An 18571-nucleotide genomic window follows, 5' to 3' on the forward strand; every position below is an offset into this window, starting at 1 on the left:
TCATCCACACAAGGCGAGTGCATAGATGCGAATCAGCCTTGTGTACGGAGAGACACACCCTGATCCGCAACCTTTCCCCGCCTCTGTGCAGGCGCCATCAATCAGCCAGCAGAGGTCGTAGTGCAGCAGTTACGAGTCCCTATCCGGCTTAATACCCCACCCCTATATGAACAACAGGCCAGCCGTTGTTCATGTGGCCGCTCAGCCCAGCCGGAGGGCAGAGCTGAGATTTGATACAATGTATTCGAAATCCCAGCTCTGGTGCGCTAGCGTGTGTTTTTACCACTAGTATGTCCCCCATCTTAAAAAATACAATCTGCTTAACTCCAGTTAACTAAACCTGTCTAACAAATTCAAGTTCACTTTGTTTACACTATACTTTCTTTGGATATTTTTTTTATCCTAGGTGCCAGATGTCAAAAAACCAAATCCTTACTTTTTAGTTTACCCAAATGTCTAGTTCTGACTTTCAGAAGCATAAAAAAAGTTACTCCATAGTGTATTAACACATCGCATCGAGCTGTTTGACTTGTGGCCGCCATATCAGTTTGAACCTAAAGTCAAATTTGTTTGACAAAAAGGTCTCATGTCTGATTCTGTCTGATTCATGTCTGAGGACACTGGTTCTGTTTGATATTAATTTAGATGAAACTTGCTTGTACATTTTACTGTAACATTTACACTATTGTATTCTAAAAAATCCAATAGATGGATTTATTTTTATATTGTATTTAGAATTTTTCCAATATGGTAAACTGGGTGAAAATAAATAAATAAAAACGAAATGTAATTTGACCAGAGGGGCTCAAACCATTGCACAAAACAATACATGTTCTGTGTTTCACAGTTTTAGATTTGGTTGTGTCTGGTGCACACTGCAACATTAAGTGTAAAAATGCACAAAGTCAAAAGACATCCAGAGGTTTTTTTTAAATTATTATTTTATTATCTTGCTGATTCATAATGCCTTTTGTTATTTTAACAGCTAAAACATTTTAAATCATTTTTTTTTTCATTTCATAATAACTACACTAATGTTGTCTGTGCACGTCCAATTTTTACCCACTTGCGTTATGCTTCCTCTCCACTGGAGCTGACACCCAACCCCAACTGAGGAGAGTGAACTGACACGCCCCCTCCGACACATGTGCAGTAGCCGACTGCATCTTTTCACCTGCACGAGGCAAATTCATATGCGTATCAGCCTTGTGTACGGAGAGCCACACTCTGACCAGCATTATTCCTCGACTCTGTGCAGATGCCATCAACCAGCCAGAAGAGGTCGTAATTGCATCAGTTATGAGGTCATGATCCGGCTATCTCTCTGTATGAACAAAAAGCCAATTGTTGTTCATATAGCTGCCCAGCCCGATGGCAGAGTTTCGAGATTTTACGAATTTTTAAACAGAAGTGCCACATTTCACGGCAGTCATTAAATAACACTCATAAATTGAATGATAGAATTAATGGAAGCTACAATACATAGCACAGCCTACCTTAAGACGAAAATACTGATCCATGTTTTGACACACACCCCCCTCTGTGTCCACAGAATCGATTGGGAGTTTTCCAAATTCTGTTTTGTCTAACCGAGTCCTAGTGTAACTGAGTATCTTTGGAGTTTGCTGAGTTTATAAAGTAAGAAATAAACTGTACATAGACAAACTATCAGGAGCATAATACTTTACTGGCTTGTACTTTTGAGCACAGACTACAGAGAGATGATGCTGTGTGTAGAGAAGCACACTTTTACTGAGAATGCACTCAGTACGTAAACACATACATCAAACATTGTCAGCACACTACACCACAGAAAGGTCTGTTACACTAACTTATGATGCTGTGTGATTGCTAAATTGGCCTCATATTGCGCCTCATATTTCATACACTACGCCAGTGAAAAATGTTAAATCACTATGGATGTAACCATTCACCACAATACAGTTAATAACCGATTCAAAAATTCCACGATTCAAATTAATTTGACATGTAAAATGAATCAATATTCACTTTAAACAGCAGAGGGCACTGGCGCTATATACCGCGCCTTGTTGACGTCACTGGCGCTATACGCCTGGTTGCCAAATTCGGGGTTTTTCAGCCAAATTGGGCTTAATTCAAAATTGTTTTGCATAGTTTGTACCTACCTCAGAAATAAAAGGGCATGCATTATTTAGATTAATAAAAGATAATCACAAATACAGTATTTTATTTTATTTTATTTCTTAAGAGAATTAAAGGAAACTGTTGTAATTTGTCTTCAATTTCAGTTAACAAAAATCAGTTAAAAATCGTATTCTTGAACCCAGTATCGTGAATCGCATGGCATCGTGGGTAGAGTGTATCGTTACAATTCGAATTTCACAGCAAACTGCATATTTTACGCGAAAAGGCTCATTTCATGCTTCGTGATGCGGTTTTCAAGGCCGGGAATTGGGTAGGGCCCTACTTATAGGTTAAAAGAAATTGGCGAGGCCGCTCAGGTGGCGCAGCGGTGGAAACACACGCTGCAACCAGAGCTGGATCTCGAGTACGTCGTATCGAGTCCAGCTCTGCCTTACCGGCTTGAGGCTCTGTGGCAATATGAACAACGATTGGCCTGTTGTTCAGTTGGGAGGCTGGCCAAAGGGCCGGATGTGGGTCCCTCTTTGTCAGAATGGCAATTACGACCTCTGCTGGCTGATTTGAGGCGCCTGCACAGAGATGAGGAAGGAGTGCTCTTAGGGTGTGTCTCTCCGCATGCAGCGCTAGGTGGCACACCACTCGTCAATGTGTGGGTGGCAAAAATGCATACGGCTTGCTGCTCATATGTCGGAAGGAATGTGGGTTAGCTTCGATCTCCTCGGTCAGGGCAGGGTTTGGCATAGGCAGAGAGGAAGCACAATGCAAATTGGATAATTGGACGTGCTAAAGGGGGAGAAAAAGGGGAGAAAATGCAAAAAATAAATAAATAAATAAATAAATAAAATTGGTTAAACTTGCATCTCTAAGCAAGAGTGGTTGTTGTGTGGATTTGGATCAGTGTCAGTAACAGACTATTCTAAGTACTTTACATAAGTATGGTATCAAAATGTAAAACTGTGATTGGTGCATCTCTACAATAGACAATAGGCTTGGCCACTGAGAGCCATTTGTTGCTCCCGTCCCTTTAAGCATTAAGTTAACACCCACTCGCTGTGGGGAAACTGGCTCAAATCCCTGACTGTGCTGTCCATGCTGTTGGGTTTATAGTGGGGGCTAGAGAAGCAAACTGTTTCACACCACAAAAGGAAGAGGGTTTAAATTCTCTGGATATTTGTTTGTGTGGTTATTCAAGCTATTCCGGCATGTCGTTCCCACAAATATCTTCAGGACCAGAAAGCAATACTAAGAGCTTGGCTGTTGTTAATCTTTATTTTGTCAATTTGTCGCATGGCCTGCCTGACATGGCCATATTTTCATCAAGCCAGGCAGGAAATACATGCAGTTTCTCCCAGCGGAGTGCTGCAAATACATTAGTCACGTGACACTTCTGGCCTTGGATAATTTGCAAAGGTGCAGTCGGCAGGAGATTCCTGTTTAACTGTGATGTTAATGCTTCAGGTTTTTATTAGTCTCATTAAATCATCATCTTTTGGGTTAGTTTCCTCAATCATTTTCGATGTAGCAGCATTTTTGTGCATTTGTGTGGTCAGGTATACTGGCATGGAGTTCAAAGACTGGGAAAAAAACTTTTTTTTTTTGCATTTTTCGCCCCTTTTTCTCCCCCTTTACCGCGTCCAATTATCCAATTTGCATCGTGCTTCCTCTCCGCCTATGCCGAACTCTGCCCTGACCGAGAAGATCGAAGCTAACTTTTAAATTTTTTCACCTACACATTGAGAAGTGTTGAGCCACCTAGCGTTGCTTGCGGAGAGACACACCCTAAGAGCACTTCTTCCTCATCTCAGCCGGCAGAGGTCGTAACTGCACCATTCTGACAGAGAGAAACCCACTTTCGGCCCCTTGTCCCCTCCCCCAACTGAACAACCGGCCAATCGTTGTTCATGTAGCCACTCAGCCTCGAGCCGGTAAGGCAGAGATGGATTTGATACCATGTATCTGGAATCCAGCTCTGGTTGCAGCATGTGTTTTTACTGCTTCGCCACCTGAGCGGCTGTTATCCCAAATTGCGTTAACGTTAGATTAGCCATCCTTACACTATAGCTACAAAGAAAAAGTGCCACACATAGTAATTTTGTACAATGTGTAAACATGAACCCATCCACCACAATTACAGAGGTTAGCCTAGCATATAAAACCAATCCTTTTTCACTTTGGTTTTATTGAAAGTTTCACCCTGTTAAATTTGAACATCTTTAGTTTGTCCAAGTTAATTTTGAGTCTTACTGAGAGGCTCAGAAGGAATTTTCTACTCCATCAACCTTATGATTGTTAGTCTTAGTGTCTAAAATATGTGGACTCTCATCAGCCTAACATACATAGTACTTGCTCAGAAGAACAAACATAAACATGATACTGAGCCATTAAAAACAATCATGGAGCTTTACTTTAACAGAGCTACTCATTCTGCTTTGCATATTAGTTCAGTGAAAGGTTAGCATGTACCACAAAAGCGGAGGAATGTTATTTTCCTTAAATCATTATGCCTTCATTCTTATAGAAGATGTCTGATATAGCAAGCAGATGCTCTAATGCCAAGTTCACACTACACGACTTTCCAAGTCGTCAGGTCGCTGTACAGTTCACACTACACAATTGGATCTCTTGTGCTCGGGAGTCTTTCAAGTCAGTGTGTATTTCACACTACACAACTGATCGGCGATAGGGGGTTTCACACTACACGATCTGTGTTTTGTTATGTTTTGTAGAAAACCATCATTTACATTTACATTTTCAACATTTAGCAGACGCCTTTATCCAAAGCGACTTACAGTACTATTACAGTATACAATCTGAGCAATTGAGGGTTAAGGGCCTTGCTCAAGGGCCCAACAGCAGCAACCTGGCAGTGGTGGGACTTGAACCAGTGACCTACGGATTACTAGTCCAGTACCCTAACCACTAGGCTACTGCTTGCCATCAGGTCAGAAATACTGTAAAACTTGTGTGTGTGTCGGTGTATTCTGATATAAACTATATTATGCCCCTGTCCCACCTTTTTACAACTCCTCCCCTGCGTTTCCCCTCACATAGTATCTTACGTTCTCATTGGCTGTTCAACATAGCACTCATTGCCAGTCGGGCAACTCAGATCCAGATATCTGACACGCTAGAAATCTCGGCGAGCCGCTTGGATCAAGTTGTTGAGTAGTTCACACATAGTGATTGAGAGCAGAGTTTCGATCCCCGAGCGAAATCCGAGTTGCTCCAGAGCCGGCAAATCTCGAAAATCAGGGCAAAAATCGTGTAGTGTGAACTAGGTATAAGTTGTTTTAAGTGTGTGTTGGGGCAGGGTCTCCAACAATGAATAGCCAAGTCAAAAATCAGGGTACAGCGGTAGCCTAGTGGGTAGATTGTTGGTTCAAATCCAGGCTGTGTTATGCAGCGAATTTTGGGCCCTTGAGCAAGGCCCTTAACCCTGTCTGCTCCAGGGACCCTGCATTTTGACCCCAGCTTCCAAAAAGGCTGGGATATGTGGGGGAAAAAAAATAATTGTAATATACATGTGTGTTTATATGTCAAATAAAGGCTTCTTTTTCTTTCTCTAAAATAAATTTGTAGCTTTTTTTACTATAGACAATAGACAACAGAATTCCTGTTGAGCAAGCCGAGGACAACAGTGGTAAGGGAAAACCTTGAGAGGAAGCAGACTCAACAAGGACCCATCCTTCTTGGGTGGCCTGAAGGTTAATTTGAATGAATTTAATTTAAACAAACCATACATACACTAAAATATTTCAAAACAAAAGTTGTAACTGGTGAAAAGCATAATACATTTTTCATAATTCAGTCCAGTCTGTGGTAAAGTCTAATAGTAAGTTCTGGACATGTTGAGTGCAGACACGGCAGATTTCTGTCATAACCTAAATTTGCAGGCTTTAATCTCAGGTGGGTAAAAAGGTTCCCCTTAGTAACCACCTTAAAACTTGTTAATAGAAAAATTTAAATTTTGCAGAGAGCAGCATGAGACTCCAGCACCCCTTATTATTACAGCATAACTAAAGTGGCGAACTATGTGGTACCACAGCCATGAGGGCTTTCATGGGATATCACCCCTAAGTTATCACACGAGAGAGGCAGAACGACAGCAACCCAACATTCCTGATCACCGTAAATCTCTTTGACCTTAAACCCCCAAGCTCTGCACTTCTACTGGGATACAGTAGATGAGCCAACATATTGAACCAGGCCAGCAATCGTGACATAAAAACATAAAATCGTCAGACTGCCCAGACCCCCAGGATTGGGGCCACACATTCCTAGTTTGGAAAGACTTTCACAATACTGAGTAAGTAGGTATTTTTGAGATCTGGACTTGAGAAATTGAAATTGAGACTCTAAATTGGGAAGATTATTCCACAGTTGTTGGGCTATACAAGAGAATGCTCTTTCCCTTCTGTGATTCTGGGAAATATAAGTAACCCTGCATCTTGTGAACGAAGTGAATGTGCTGGGTTGTATTGCTCAATAAGTTCAGTCTTATATTGTAGAGCCAGGCCATGTAGCGCTGTATAGGTTAGTAACAGTATTTTGTAATTAATGCAAAATTTAATGGGTAGCCAGTGTAGAGATGATGGAACAGGACTAAAATGATAAAACTTTTTAGTTCTAGTTAGCCCTCGAGCTGCTGAATTTTTTACTAACTGAAGCTTTTTTAAACTACCAGAGCATCCAGTGAGAAGAGCATTGCAGTAATCTAACCTTGATGTTGTAAACACATTAATCAGTTTTTCAGTGTCACCTAAAGAAAGTATATTTTTTATTCCTGCAGTTTGACGTTCTGCTCATATGAAGCTTTGAAAAAGGAATCTTATATTCAATTTCTGCAGAATGTTTGTGGTGCAATTGCATTACAGTTAGGTGTGACAACATCTTTTTGATCATAGTGCATTTAATTCGTCAGAACCTCTGTTAATTGTGAAACAGTTTGAATTGTGGCTACAACACAGTTAGAAATCTGGCAATATCTCTTCTATGTGGCAGGCTGGATGCCTACAATGAACAACGATTGGCTGTTATTCCTCATAACTGATGCAATTACGATCTCAGCTGGCTGATTGATGGCGCCTGCACAGAGATGGGGGGGTATTTAGGAACAGGGTGTGACTCTCTATACACAAAGCTAATCCGTATATGAACTCATGAAAAGATGCAGTCGGCTACTGCACGCGTGTCGAAGGGGGCACGTGTCAGTGTCGGCTCTCCTCACTCAGAGTGGAGATCAGCATCAGTAGAGAGGAAGCATAATGCAATTGGGTCATTGGATACACTAAAGTTGGGAGAAAATGCATAAACATAAATCTGGCAACGTTTGGGTTGTTTTAAGCGTGAGTGACCTTGCTTAGACAATCTATTGTTTAGTTAATACGCTTTCTTAACTTTTATCCATATCTAAAGTTCAAATATCTGATTGTTAAAGGCTTTGCTCAGGGACTCAACAGTGGCAACTTGGTGGTGATGGCGCTTAAACCATAAACCTTTTAAATACTAGTCCATTACCTTAACTGCTGAGCCATTTGGCGCACGTTCTTTGTTAGCACTTATTGTTAGTATACAGTTAGAGACTGCTATGTCTGGTGTTATGTTGTTTTTCATACAATTCTTGGTTCGGGCCTTGGCTCTTTTTTAGAAATGGGTTTGACGTAGGCAATCAGACATGGTGAGAGTAAACTGCAAAACAATCATCTGCTATAAACCAAGACTGCAAATGCCAAAGAAAACTTCATATATGAATGAATGATTAACACACTGTCTAACTTGACTAATAAAACCCAACTTATTTGTAAGAACAGCACAAATAATGTAGGTAACTGTGCACTATTTTCATTCCTTTAAGAATTTGGGCTTAAAAGTCAGCTGCACTTAGCAAGATTTCAATCCTGCCACGACTTCCTTTTTGTCGTTAACAGTTTAGAAACAGGATGTGATCCAGACACCAGTCTTCTAGACCGGCTAAAATCTCAAGCATTTTATCTAAATAGACCTGCTGATTCCACGTGAATGGACCCACCACAGACTGCTTCTCGTAAATTTATCATCCTAGTTGAGGGGGAAGCATTAAATGATCTTAAACCAGCTTTTATAGGCACAATATCCTGTTACTTAATTATTTTTTTAATGAATCTGCATGGATGTGTAAAAACTAGGGCTGTTGCACGATTACAATTTTTAATTGCGATTAATCGACTGCAAAAATAAGTAAGCATAATTTGAACAGTTATGCACATTTTTATTTCAAGAACATTTTTACCAATAAAAAAATTATGATAAAATTATTAAATCTAATTATCTTTACAAAGCCAGCCAATGCCTATATAGAGTTTTTAACAGCTACCCATCTTTCAGCCAGGTATTTAAAATGACAGGTCTGTTCACATTATCTGGCAAAAGTGAGAATCTTTTCCTGTTCGTAACCCTGCCACTTGAACACAGGCGCTCAGGGAACTACAATGAACTGTTCCTAGATGCTACACGTATAACGTCACGTCAACCCATATCGTTAACCATGTTAAAGCGTCTACGGTCCATTGCGATCCATTTAACATGTTTGTAATGTTCCCACGTGTTTGTAATGTTCCCACGATCTGTGTAGTTCATGAGCTTTTCATCCAAATCCTTCTGAAATAAAGTTAGTCTCTGAGCTCATTTAGCCACGTATCCATGTGCGCAGATGCCCGACGAGACAAATGTGTGCTTTTAAAAAAGATTATAATAAAGCATCAATTAACAACTGCAATTTTGTCTAGCTCTCACGCTTTTTGAAAACAAAAATTATTGTTTAAAATACCCTATATTTTGCAATATGTAGCAGCAGCAGCAGCTTGAGTAATTTGTAACTCACTGCCGCAAACTGGAAAAAGACCCGTGTTATTGTTATACAGAATAAACACAATAATGCTATGTTAAAGCAGTGCAAATTACCACAGTGACGTATGTTTGAAGTGACACAAACATAGCCCAATAAAAATCATTTGATTAAAAATTTTATTCTCGATAAATTTTTTTAATCGCAATTAAAATTTTAACGTGTTAATTGACGCGATTAACGACAGCCATAGTAAAAACATATCCATTTTACATTCTAGGTTAATTGGTAATTTAGTTTACTAGCACATTTACGTTTTACGTTACATTTGCGGCATTTGAAGTGGCTTACAATCGTTACTGAATACAATGCGAGCAATTGACAGTTAACGCTCTTGCTCAAAGACCCAACAGTGTCAACTTGCCAATGGTGGGGCTTGAACTGGCAACCTTCTGATTACTAGTCAAGTACCTGAACCGCTGAGCTAACACTGCCCTGCACTTCATAAAAGGAAAAAAAAAAAAACAAGTTTAATGATGTGCAGTTGTTTAGTTCTACATGACTAGCACACTCTTTGGTTTTTGTTCTATAGACCCAGTCACCTGGACACGCCCAGTATAATGTTTTCTGGTGTTCTCGTAGTAAAAATCTTTTGAAAAATGCACTGAAAACTTTATTATCCCCCAAAGCATTAACAAGTCATTTACAGAATTGCCTTTCCCACCAAGTTCCATAAAATCTTTATCATTTTGATGAGCATTAAAGCTAAGAAACTAGCTGGCCTAAAGCTAATTAGTTCCACAATAAAATCAGTAGATGTGTAATGTATTTCTGCCAGAAGCTGCCATTCTTTAAACGGGGATTAATCATATCTAAGTACCTGCTGGCTTCTCTCCCAGACTACCCTCAACTGAAACCATAACTTTACAGCCTCCTTAATTATCATAACACTCCTCCTTACTCTTTCTCAGGCTAATGTCACCTTTATGGAGTTTCTCAACCTGCAGATTTTAGTAGCTTGTAACTAAAGTAACTTCTAGAAAGTGCTAGCCTGTATGGAAAGTAAACACTTCCACATGCTTGGCCTGTCTTATGTCTACCAAGACTACGCGTTTCAGACAATATTTATACAGTATAATGGAGCAAAAGTCTGTCACATAACTGCTAGTATCTTACATATAAATATATAAGACATGTTTTTTGAGATTGTACTTCTCTGAGTTACAATAGAAACAATGTACTGAAGTTGGCTTCCATTTCTGTTTGAGGTAAGCACTGCCACATGCTTTGCCAGTCTAATGTCTACCAAGACTACAAGTGTCAGACAAAATACAATGGTACCTTGAAACCCATGCCTTTTAAAACTTGACGCCACTCCCAGAACCAATTGACATTGAGGTTTAAGGTTTCTTTCCATAAGTATGTTTGGTAAACCTGTTAATGCATTTGATGGTTCAGTGGAACTGCATATATTTTAGGCTACTGTAAAATACTGGACACTTTTTGACACTTATACACTGAAAATAACACACATATAACATAAAACCACTGAAATACAATTGATAAACAGTTTAATACAATAAAACCTGCTCTTTACCTTTACTTCTTTATAGTTTCCTTACGCTTCTTAGTCGTGGAGATGCTTGATCTTGAAATACCGTATTCCATTCAGTAAAGGCTCATTCACATGAGAAGCGGCACAATAGATTTTGTGCTGGCTGTGCCTTTATTACATTACATTTTCATTTACATTTTCAGCATTTAGCAGACGCTTTCATCGAAAGCGACTTACAGTTGTGACAGTATACAATCTAAGCAATTGAGGGTTAAGGGCCTTGCTCAAGGGCCCAACAGCTGCAACCTGGCAGAGGTGAGGCTTGAACCAGCAACCTTCTGATTACTAGTCCAGTACCTTAACCACTAGGCTACAACTGCCCTATGAAGTGTGCCGGTGCACAAAGCTTAACATGAGTTAGTGTATTAAAACAACAAGCAAGGAATTTTATTAGTGAAGAGAGCACTTATGAGCAGTAATAATTAAGAGAGTTTTAGTGTTTCTATGTCATTCTTTTAATACATTAAACCTTGTTAAGCTTTTTTTTTATTGATAAGCGTTTTAGACTTTCTCTGAAAAACTGATTCCTACTCAGCACCCCGAGCTATAACACAACTTTAAAAGTGAAACATGAGATAAATCTAGCTAAACACAGATACATGTGGATGCTTTCAGAGTGAATTTGACAGCTATTCCACACATATGCAGATTCGTATCAATAGCCAAGCGCTGAACAAAGTGGCAGTCGCACACACGTCGAGTTTAAGGGTACAAATTTCTCGACAAAGGACATCGAGTTTCGAAAATTTTGAGTTTAGTTGACGTCGAGTTACAAAGTACCACTGTATTTATTTATACAGTAAAATGGAGCAAACATCTGTCATATAGGCAGAGTCTGAGGCACTGCCACCTCACAGCAAGAAGGTCCTGGGTTTGATTCCCAGGTGGAGCGGTCCGGGTCCTTTCTGTGTGGAGTTTGCATGTTCTTTCCGTGTCTGTGTGGGTTTCCTCCGGGAGCTCAGATTTTCTTCAGTTAGGTTAATTGAAGATACAAAATTGTCCATGACTGTGTTTGATATTAAACTTGTGAACTGATGAATCTTGTGTAACCAGTAACTATATTTGCTGTCATGAATGTAACCAAAGTGTGTAAAACATGACATTAAAAATCCCAATAAAATAAAACATATAAGACATGTTTTGTGTGAATGTGAGAGAATTGCAGTAGTTTTGAGAGTTGTAGTAGCTAAAGCTGGCTACCATTTCTGTTTGTGGTAAGGTTGCATGTTTCATCCTAGAGTGGATAATAGTCCTGTGAAGTCATATCTACAAAAACGTTGTGTCACTTGACGCTACTTTATTATTTAGTAGTATTTTAATATGTATTGTTTTTAACATTGTGTGTTGTCATTATTTCTGATCGATGCTGAGACATGCTTTTAGTTCATGCATTTAAAAGTTCTAGATTGAACTATTGCAATGTGCAGCTGCCCAGCTTTCAGTTTAAATGAGCTTGAGCTAGTTCAGAGCACTGTAGCAGGTCTTTACCAGAAAAAGCATGGGCCATTAGCTGTCTGGATATTGATGCCCCAGGGGTATAAGGGTGTCTAAATATTATGGTGATACTGCATTTGGCTGTTGGTGTTTTAATTGGTAATATTGAATTAGAGTGTACAAGTAATCGCAGAGTACTAAGGAAATAAGGAATTTTGCAAGCAGGTCCTCCAAATTTTACAGTTACATTTTCAGCATGTAGCAGATGCTTTTATCCAAAGCGACTTACAGTACTGTGATGGTATATTATCCATGCAATTGAGGGTTAAGGGCCTTGCGCAAGGGCCCAACTGTGGCAATAGGGGCAGTTGTAGCCTAGCGGGTAAGGTACTGGACTAGTAATTGAATGGTCGCTGAATGGTCGCTGCCAGGTTGCCACTGTTGGGCCCTTGAGCAAGGCCCTTAACCCTCAATTGCTTAGACAATATAATGTCACAGTACTGTAAGTCACTTTGGATAAAAGCGTATGCTAAAATGCCTAAAATGTAATGTAAATGGCAACCTGGCAGTGGTGGGGCTTAAACCAGCGACCTTTCGATTACTAGTCCAGTACCTTAACCACTAGGCTACAACTGCCCAAATTCTGTGAGGTATTTCTATAGGGGAAAAAGGTTGCTAAAAAATTACTAAGTCTGGATGCATCAACAAACACAAGCACACCATGCGACTGTAGGATTTCCAATCATAACTAGGTTGGTTGCTCTGTGTCGAACAGTGTGGTAAATTAAGTGTTTTCAAAAAAAGCATAGAATAATAATAATAAGATGAAGGAGAACAGTATGTTGGCTCTGTCAAGCCAATGTAGTAATAATAGTAATTATAATAAACATAAAGTAAATGGTCAAACGTATGTGGATACTTGTACTAATTATTCATTCCTGATGTTGCAGACACATTTCTTGCTAACGTGTATTAAATAATCTATTATATGATTATTATGTGCAGTTATGTGCAGTAGGCAAGGTGAAGGTTGCTTTCCTGAATGGTTGTGCCTCAAAGCAAGGTCAATGAGGACATCCTGACTTTAACTCACTGAGCACGTTTAGGATGAAGCTTTGCACATCATTGCACATCTGGATTGTAATATTTTTGCTCATCTTTGCAGTTTGCTCTGCCAGATCAGATAAAGATCATTTGATAAATGTCAAGTCTTGTGAAGATTCCATCTAAAATAAAGACCAAGTCTTTGATTTGATTATTTTAATAATAGAGGTTCTTGCTTTGGCAGTCAAGCTTAGGATCGACTAGTTGTAAGGTCAACCTCAAATATATCTCCATCCACCTGGTCTTCAATCCTAAACAGTTCCCTAATACAGTACTTTTCCAAAATGCCAGATGTAATTATATTGAGATCATGTGACTCTTCAGTTGCAAATGGGAACACCTCAATGAACTATGTATGTCCTTTGATAGCAGATGTTATAATTTAGTGGTTTTACAGCAATGTGGGTAAATACATATGCAATTACTGCATAATCACTATACTGACTACTTGTAAAGACACACTTTAATATTACGACCTATTTTATGTACAGTAGATTCATGAGATAATGCCAGTCAAGTTCATTTTGGTCTCAGGTTGTAACAGTGCCAGTTGTGGAAAGGTGAGCGGCAGGAAGAGAAAGCAGGTGTTATGCCGAACTTGACCCACTTAAGACATGTGCATTCACCACAATACCAACACACATCAGTATGCATATTTTATCTGTTTTTCTAAACAAAAATCATTAGATATTTTAGCCCTATGCCCTGGTGTAAATATAACACAGCTGGTTAAGGATTAGATTTAAGATAGCAGCTCCAGTGGTATTATCGTTAAGCACATTTAGTCAGTTCCATTGGGGAAAAGAGCTGGCTAGCATTTCCTTTGTTTAGAATTTGCATTCTGAATGCTGAATAACTCTCTTTAACTGTGTTTTAATCTTTAATTAAACCCAATGACATGCTGACCTAAAACAGTGATATATTAATATTTTTAAATTGATTTGTATAGGCTTGTAGATTTAACAGTTAATTAAATAAGTGAAACTTGGTTTGAACTTGGTTAATTTTGACATGGAATATGTAGATAATTGAAATGCGAAGATCTAATTTGTTGTACTATTTAGTATTAGGTTATAAGACATTGTATCTGCTTCCAGCACGCTTATACACACACTGATCTTATCAACTGAGCAATAATGTTGAAGCACCATTCACATCTTACTAAACAATCACTGCAGTAGTGGGTGTAGATGGTGCATCTGTTGTGGGAACTCAAAACAGTCTTAATTTTCCTCAAAAAGGCAAGAAATACTATGTTAAATGTTTATATTTTTATTAAATATTTGTATTTGTTTTTAGAAATGCGAGTATTACAACATTTACAGGGTTAAAAAGCCAGTCTGAGCTTTTTACATACTAAAAATAACACAGAATGTAGGTGTTTCCCACCCTAAATCTGGGCAGAGTACCTTGTTTGTTTTTCCAGTGTTTAGTTTAGTAGAAAGCCAGTTTCCCCTAAATCTTGATTGTGTTGGGTTTTGATCATGGAGAGCCTGACACACGCCCCTGCCCCGATCACCCTCCCTGACAGGTGTCAAATCTGCAGCTGCTTCTCATGACCTGCCATTGTTGGGTTCCCACACAAAGCCATATTGCAAGTGGAGAGCTATGTTAAGCTCCATGTGGAAGCCCCCACAAAACGCATATCCCCACACACAGGTGCCTGGGCCAGTCCTAGAGATCACATATCGTAGCGGCAGTGGAAGGGCACCCCATCCAATCTTCCCTCCCTTGAACACGGCCTGTTGTGTTTGTGTGGATGCAACATCTTGTATTGCTTATTTAAAATGGTTTTCAATGTATTTTTGTATGGCATTAAATATGGAAAGCAGATGAGAAATCGGATAGTACAGTGGTACCTTGAAACTCGATGTCAACTTGTTCTGGGAGTGGCGTTGAGTTTCAAGGTATTTTTTCCATTAGGATGTATTGGAAACCTGTTAATGTGCTCCATGGTCCTTCGAAACTGCATATATTTTAGGTGTATGTAAAATAATGAGGTTGTTTTGACACTTATACACTGAAAATAACACAAATATAATATTAAAAAAACACTGAAATACTGTATTAATATAATAATGTATTCTGTTCAGTAAAGCCTCATTCACATGAGTAGCAGCAAAATAGCTTTTGTGCTGGCTGAGCTGTTGTTTCCTATGGAGTGTGGTGGTGCACAAAGCTGATTGTGACCTTTTGTACTAAAACAACGAACGAGGAATTTCATTAGTGGAGAGAACTTATGAGCAGTAATAATTAAGAGAGGTGTAGTGTTTAGATGTCATTCTTTTAATACATTAAGTCACATTAAGCTGATTCTCACAATTTATCAGTACCCTGAGCTGTAACACATGTTTAAAAGTGAAACAGGAGAAAAATCCAGCTAAACACAGATACATGTGGATGCTTTCAGAGTAAGTTATTTCACACAAATACAGATTCGTCTCATATGCGCACTTTGATGACCGCTCAAGCCAAGTGCTGAACGAAGCGGCTGTTCATCGTTCAGTCATTTACATTTAAATAAATAACAAAAATGTCAAGTTTATGGGAGACATCAAATTTAAGCGTACAAATTTCACCTTGAAGTACGTTGAGTTTTAAAGAACTTGAGTTTAGGGTACATCGAGTTACAAGGTACCACTGTATGTGTATTTTACACGACACATTAACTTTCACTACAAGGCAATACATGCCATCCAGTGACCATTTCAATAACTGGAGTGTATTTAGGAAGTGTGCCAAATGAGGGCTGTGTTTTAAAAAGCACCTGTGTGAAACAATGTATTGGACAATAAGTGCTTACTGAGTTTTATAATAGTAGTTTTATAATATAGTTTTATAATAGTATTACATCTCCATTAAGTCCATTGAGTTTTATACTGTAGATATATTAAAGCATAATGTAGTGTAACCTTATTGCTCAGCAGGGTCTTTAAATAAACATTTTCACTTCACTCTCAAAATGACCGACTTTTGGTTTAAGTTATCAGATCAGACTTGGTTGTGCGTGCTGAGTTCTTCTTCACTCCAACTCTCGAGCAGATATGATGGTTCCTCCAGCAGCCTGTGATCTCCTGCAAGGAGTTTCATGGACAGCTTGGCACAGGTTGAAAGGGATCAACAGACTATGATTTTGGGAGACTTGAAATCCTCACGTAGAGACTGTGAACGTTTAGTGGGCGCGTTGAGATTAACATATCTGACTCGAAGCCAAGTCCGTCACTCCTCCACATCATGTGCAGTGATGGTGGGCGTCATTATAGATGATTACAGTCTTTTGAAGTATTTGTGGTTAAGGGCTTAGAGGGCGAGTGTTAGTGTGCCACCTCTTAACTAAAAGATTCACTGCTGTAGTCTTGATCTCATTATGCACCGAAACATGCTGTTAAGGCCTCATTATAGTCTTATTATTGTATATTTTAAAGAATTTGCATAAACCTTTTAATATGACATTATGAAGAGTAGCCATAGCTTTTCAGACAATATACCCAGTTTCTTAACGGTTTAGCATTTAAAATTCTCACCCAATGGTCTCTTGGAATGGCAAAAGAGTTAAATCAGGGAGCTCATGTGGCAGAATGGTATAAAGTGCTATCCCACTATTGCTGAGACCTGGGGTCAGAATTTTAGTGCTACTTAGACATGATTGGCTTTGTCTAGGGGGAGGTGTGGTGGGGTATTAGGAGGTGCACTTGTCAGTGTGCTCTTTGTTAAATCAGTACTACAATCCAGTGTGAACCACATAAAGTATGTATTGAGTTTAAGCTTGTAGTTTCCTTCTCTTCAAATCTCTGTGCATTAGTGTTAAATCTCTGATGTTCAGCTGAAGGCATGAGAGGCTGTTCTGCACCCAGCATGCCTGAAGATGATTTAAGCCGGGTGGCTGGCGGCATTATTAAGAAAAGACGGAGCTTTCTCCATCAAGGTTGCTGGAAATAGTAGCTTTGCCCTTGGTCAAGATGGAGAGTGACTGCAGCCTATGCAGGAGGTCCTACTTCCAGTAATTAACATGTAAAAAGATGCTTTGAAAGCTATGAATAAATAAGTATACACTATATGGCCAAAAGTATGTGGACATCTGGCCATGAACTTGTTAGACATCTCATTCCAAAAAAATGGCCATTAGTATAGAGTTGGTCTCTACTTTGGGCGGAGTGGTGGCTTAGTGGGTAGCACTGTCGCCTCACAACAAGAAGGTCCTGGGATCGATTCAGAGGGGGAACGGTCTGTGTCCTTTCTGTGTGGAGTTTGCATGTTCTTCCCATGTCTGTGTGGGTTTCCTGGAACTCTGTTTCCTCCCACTTTCCAAAGACATGAAGTCAGGTGAATTGGAGATACAAAATGACTGTGTGTCCATGACTGTGTTTGACATTAAACTTGATCTAATGAATCTTATGTAACTACTGTTTCTGTCCTTAATGTAACCAAAGTGTGTAAAACATGACGTAAAAATCCTAATAAATATGGCCTCTCGTTTGTACCTATAACAACCTAATTCTTTTTTGGAAAGGCTTTAAACAATGTTTTAAAGTGTGTCCTTGAGGATTTGTGCCCATTACGTCGAAAGGTCATTTGTGAGGTCAGGTACTGATGTTGGTTTACAGTTGACTTTCCAGCACAACCCAAAGTGTTAAATGGGGTTGAGGTCAGGGCTCTGTGTAGGCCACATGAGTTCCACACTAAACTTATCAAGCTATGTCTTTATGGAGCTGACCTTCCTTAAGTAGAAAGCGTATAATTCATTTTATGTATGTTCTCTCTTTTACAGTCCATTTTGCTGCTGGGAGCTGTGGCTCTGGCCTGCCTGGCCCTCGACCTGATTTTCCTTCTGTTCTACTCCTTCTGGCTCTGCTGTCGTCGAAAGAAGAGCAGTGAGCAGCCTAACGCTGACTGCTGCTGTACAGCTTGGTGCGTCATCATCGCCACCCTCGTGTGCAGGTATGTACTTAGCACACGGTGCTTATGATTCTTACTGCCGACTTTATAGGGACAGCTATAGATTTCTTCTTTCAGTATTTCAGTGGCTGCTTATCACTTGTATTTTATGTGACAATATATACGCCATGGTTGCCCTGCTTGCAGCACTCTGCCTGCATGTGCCATCTGTAGATTAATGGACCATATCTAAGTAAGATCTGTTTTATTGCTGTGAAGACTGTATCTGACTGTGTCCTGATTTAGTTTTTTTGCTCTTTGCTCCCTAGCTTTAAAGGTATGACCCTACCTGTAACAGGAGCTATAACATCTGCTAGGTGGAAAACCAGAACATAGTTGTGTATTTAAAAGCTAATAAATATTTCAGAATTAAACTCAGATATGCCGCGGACAAACTTTACAGTGTACACACTTGAGTGTAATTACAATATTTCAATGTTTTATTATAAAAAGATTTAACAATCTGAACGTCAAACATTGCTTATCTTATCTGATCTATAATAAATACACAAGTATAAATGCATGTGTATCAATTA

General features: G+C 39.3%; 1 protein-coding gene across 2 annotated transcripts in view; it reads left to right on the plus strand.

The window, feature by feature from the left end:
- Positions 1–18571, plus strand: part of ttyh3a (tweety family member 3a) — a 123967-nt gene that overhangs the window by 15708 nt on the left and 89688 nt on the right. For both annotated transcript variants that reach the window (XM_063012518.1, XM_063012526.1), the window contains exon 2: positions 17869–18038. In XM_063012518.1, the coding sequence (XP_062868588.1) occupies positions 17869–18038 (170 nt within the window). The remainder of the gene's footprint in view (positions 1–17868; positions 18039–18571) is intronic.

Source organism: Trichomycterus rosablanca, chromosome 2 (genome assembly GCF_030014385.1).
Source record: "Trichomycterus rosablanca isolate fTriRos1 chromosome 2, fTriRos1.hap1, whole genome shotgun sequence".
NCBI classification, from domain to species: domain Eukaryota; kingdom Metazoa; phylum Chordata; class Actinopteri; order Siluriformes; family Trichomycteridae; genus Trichomycterus; species Trichomycterus rosablanca.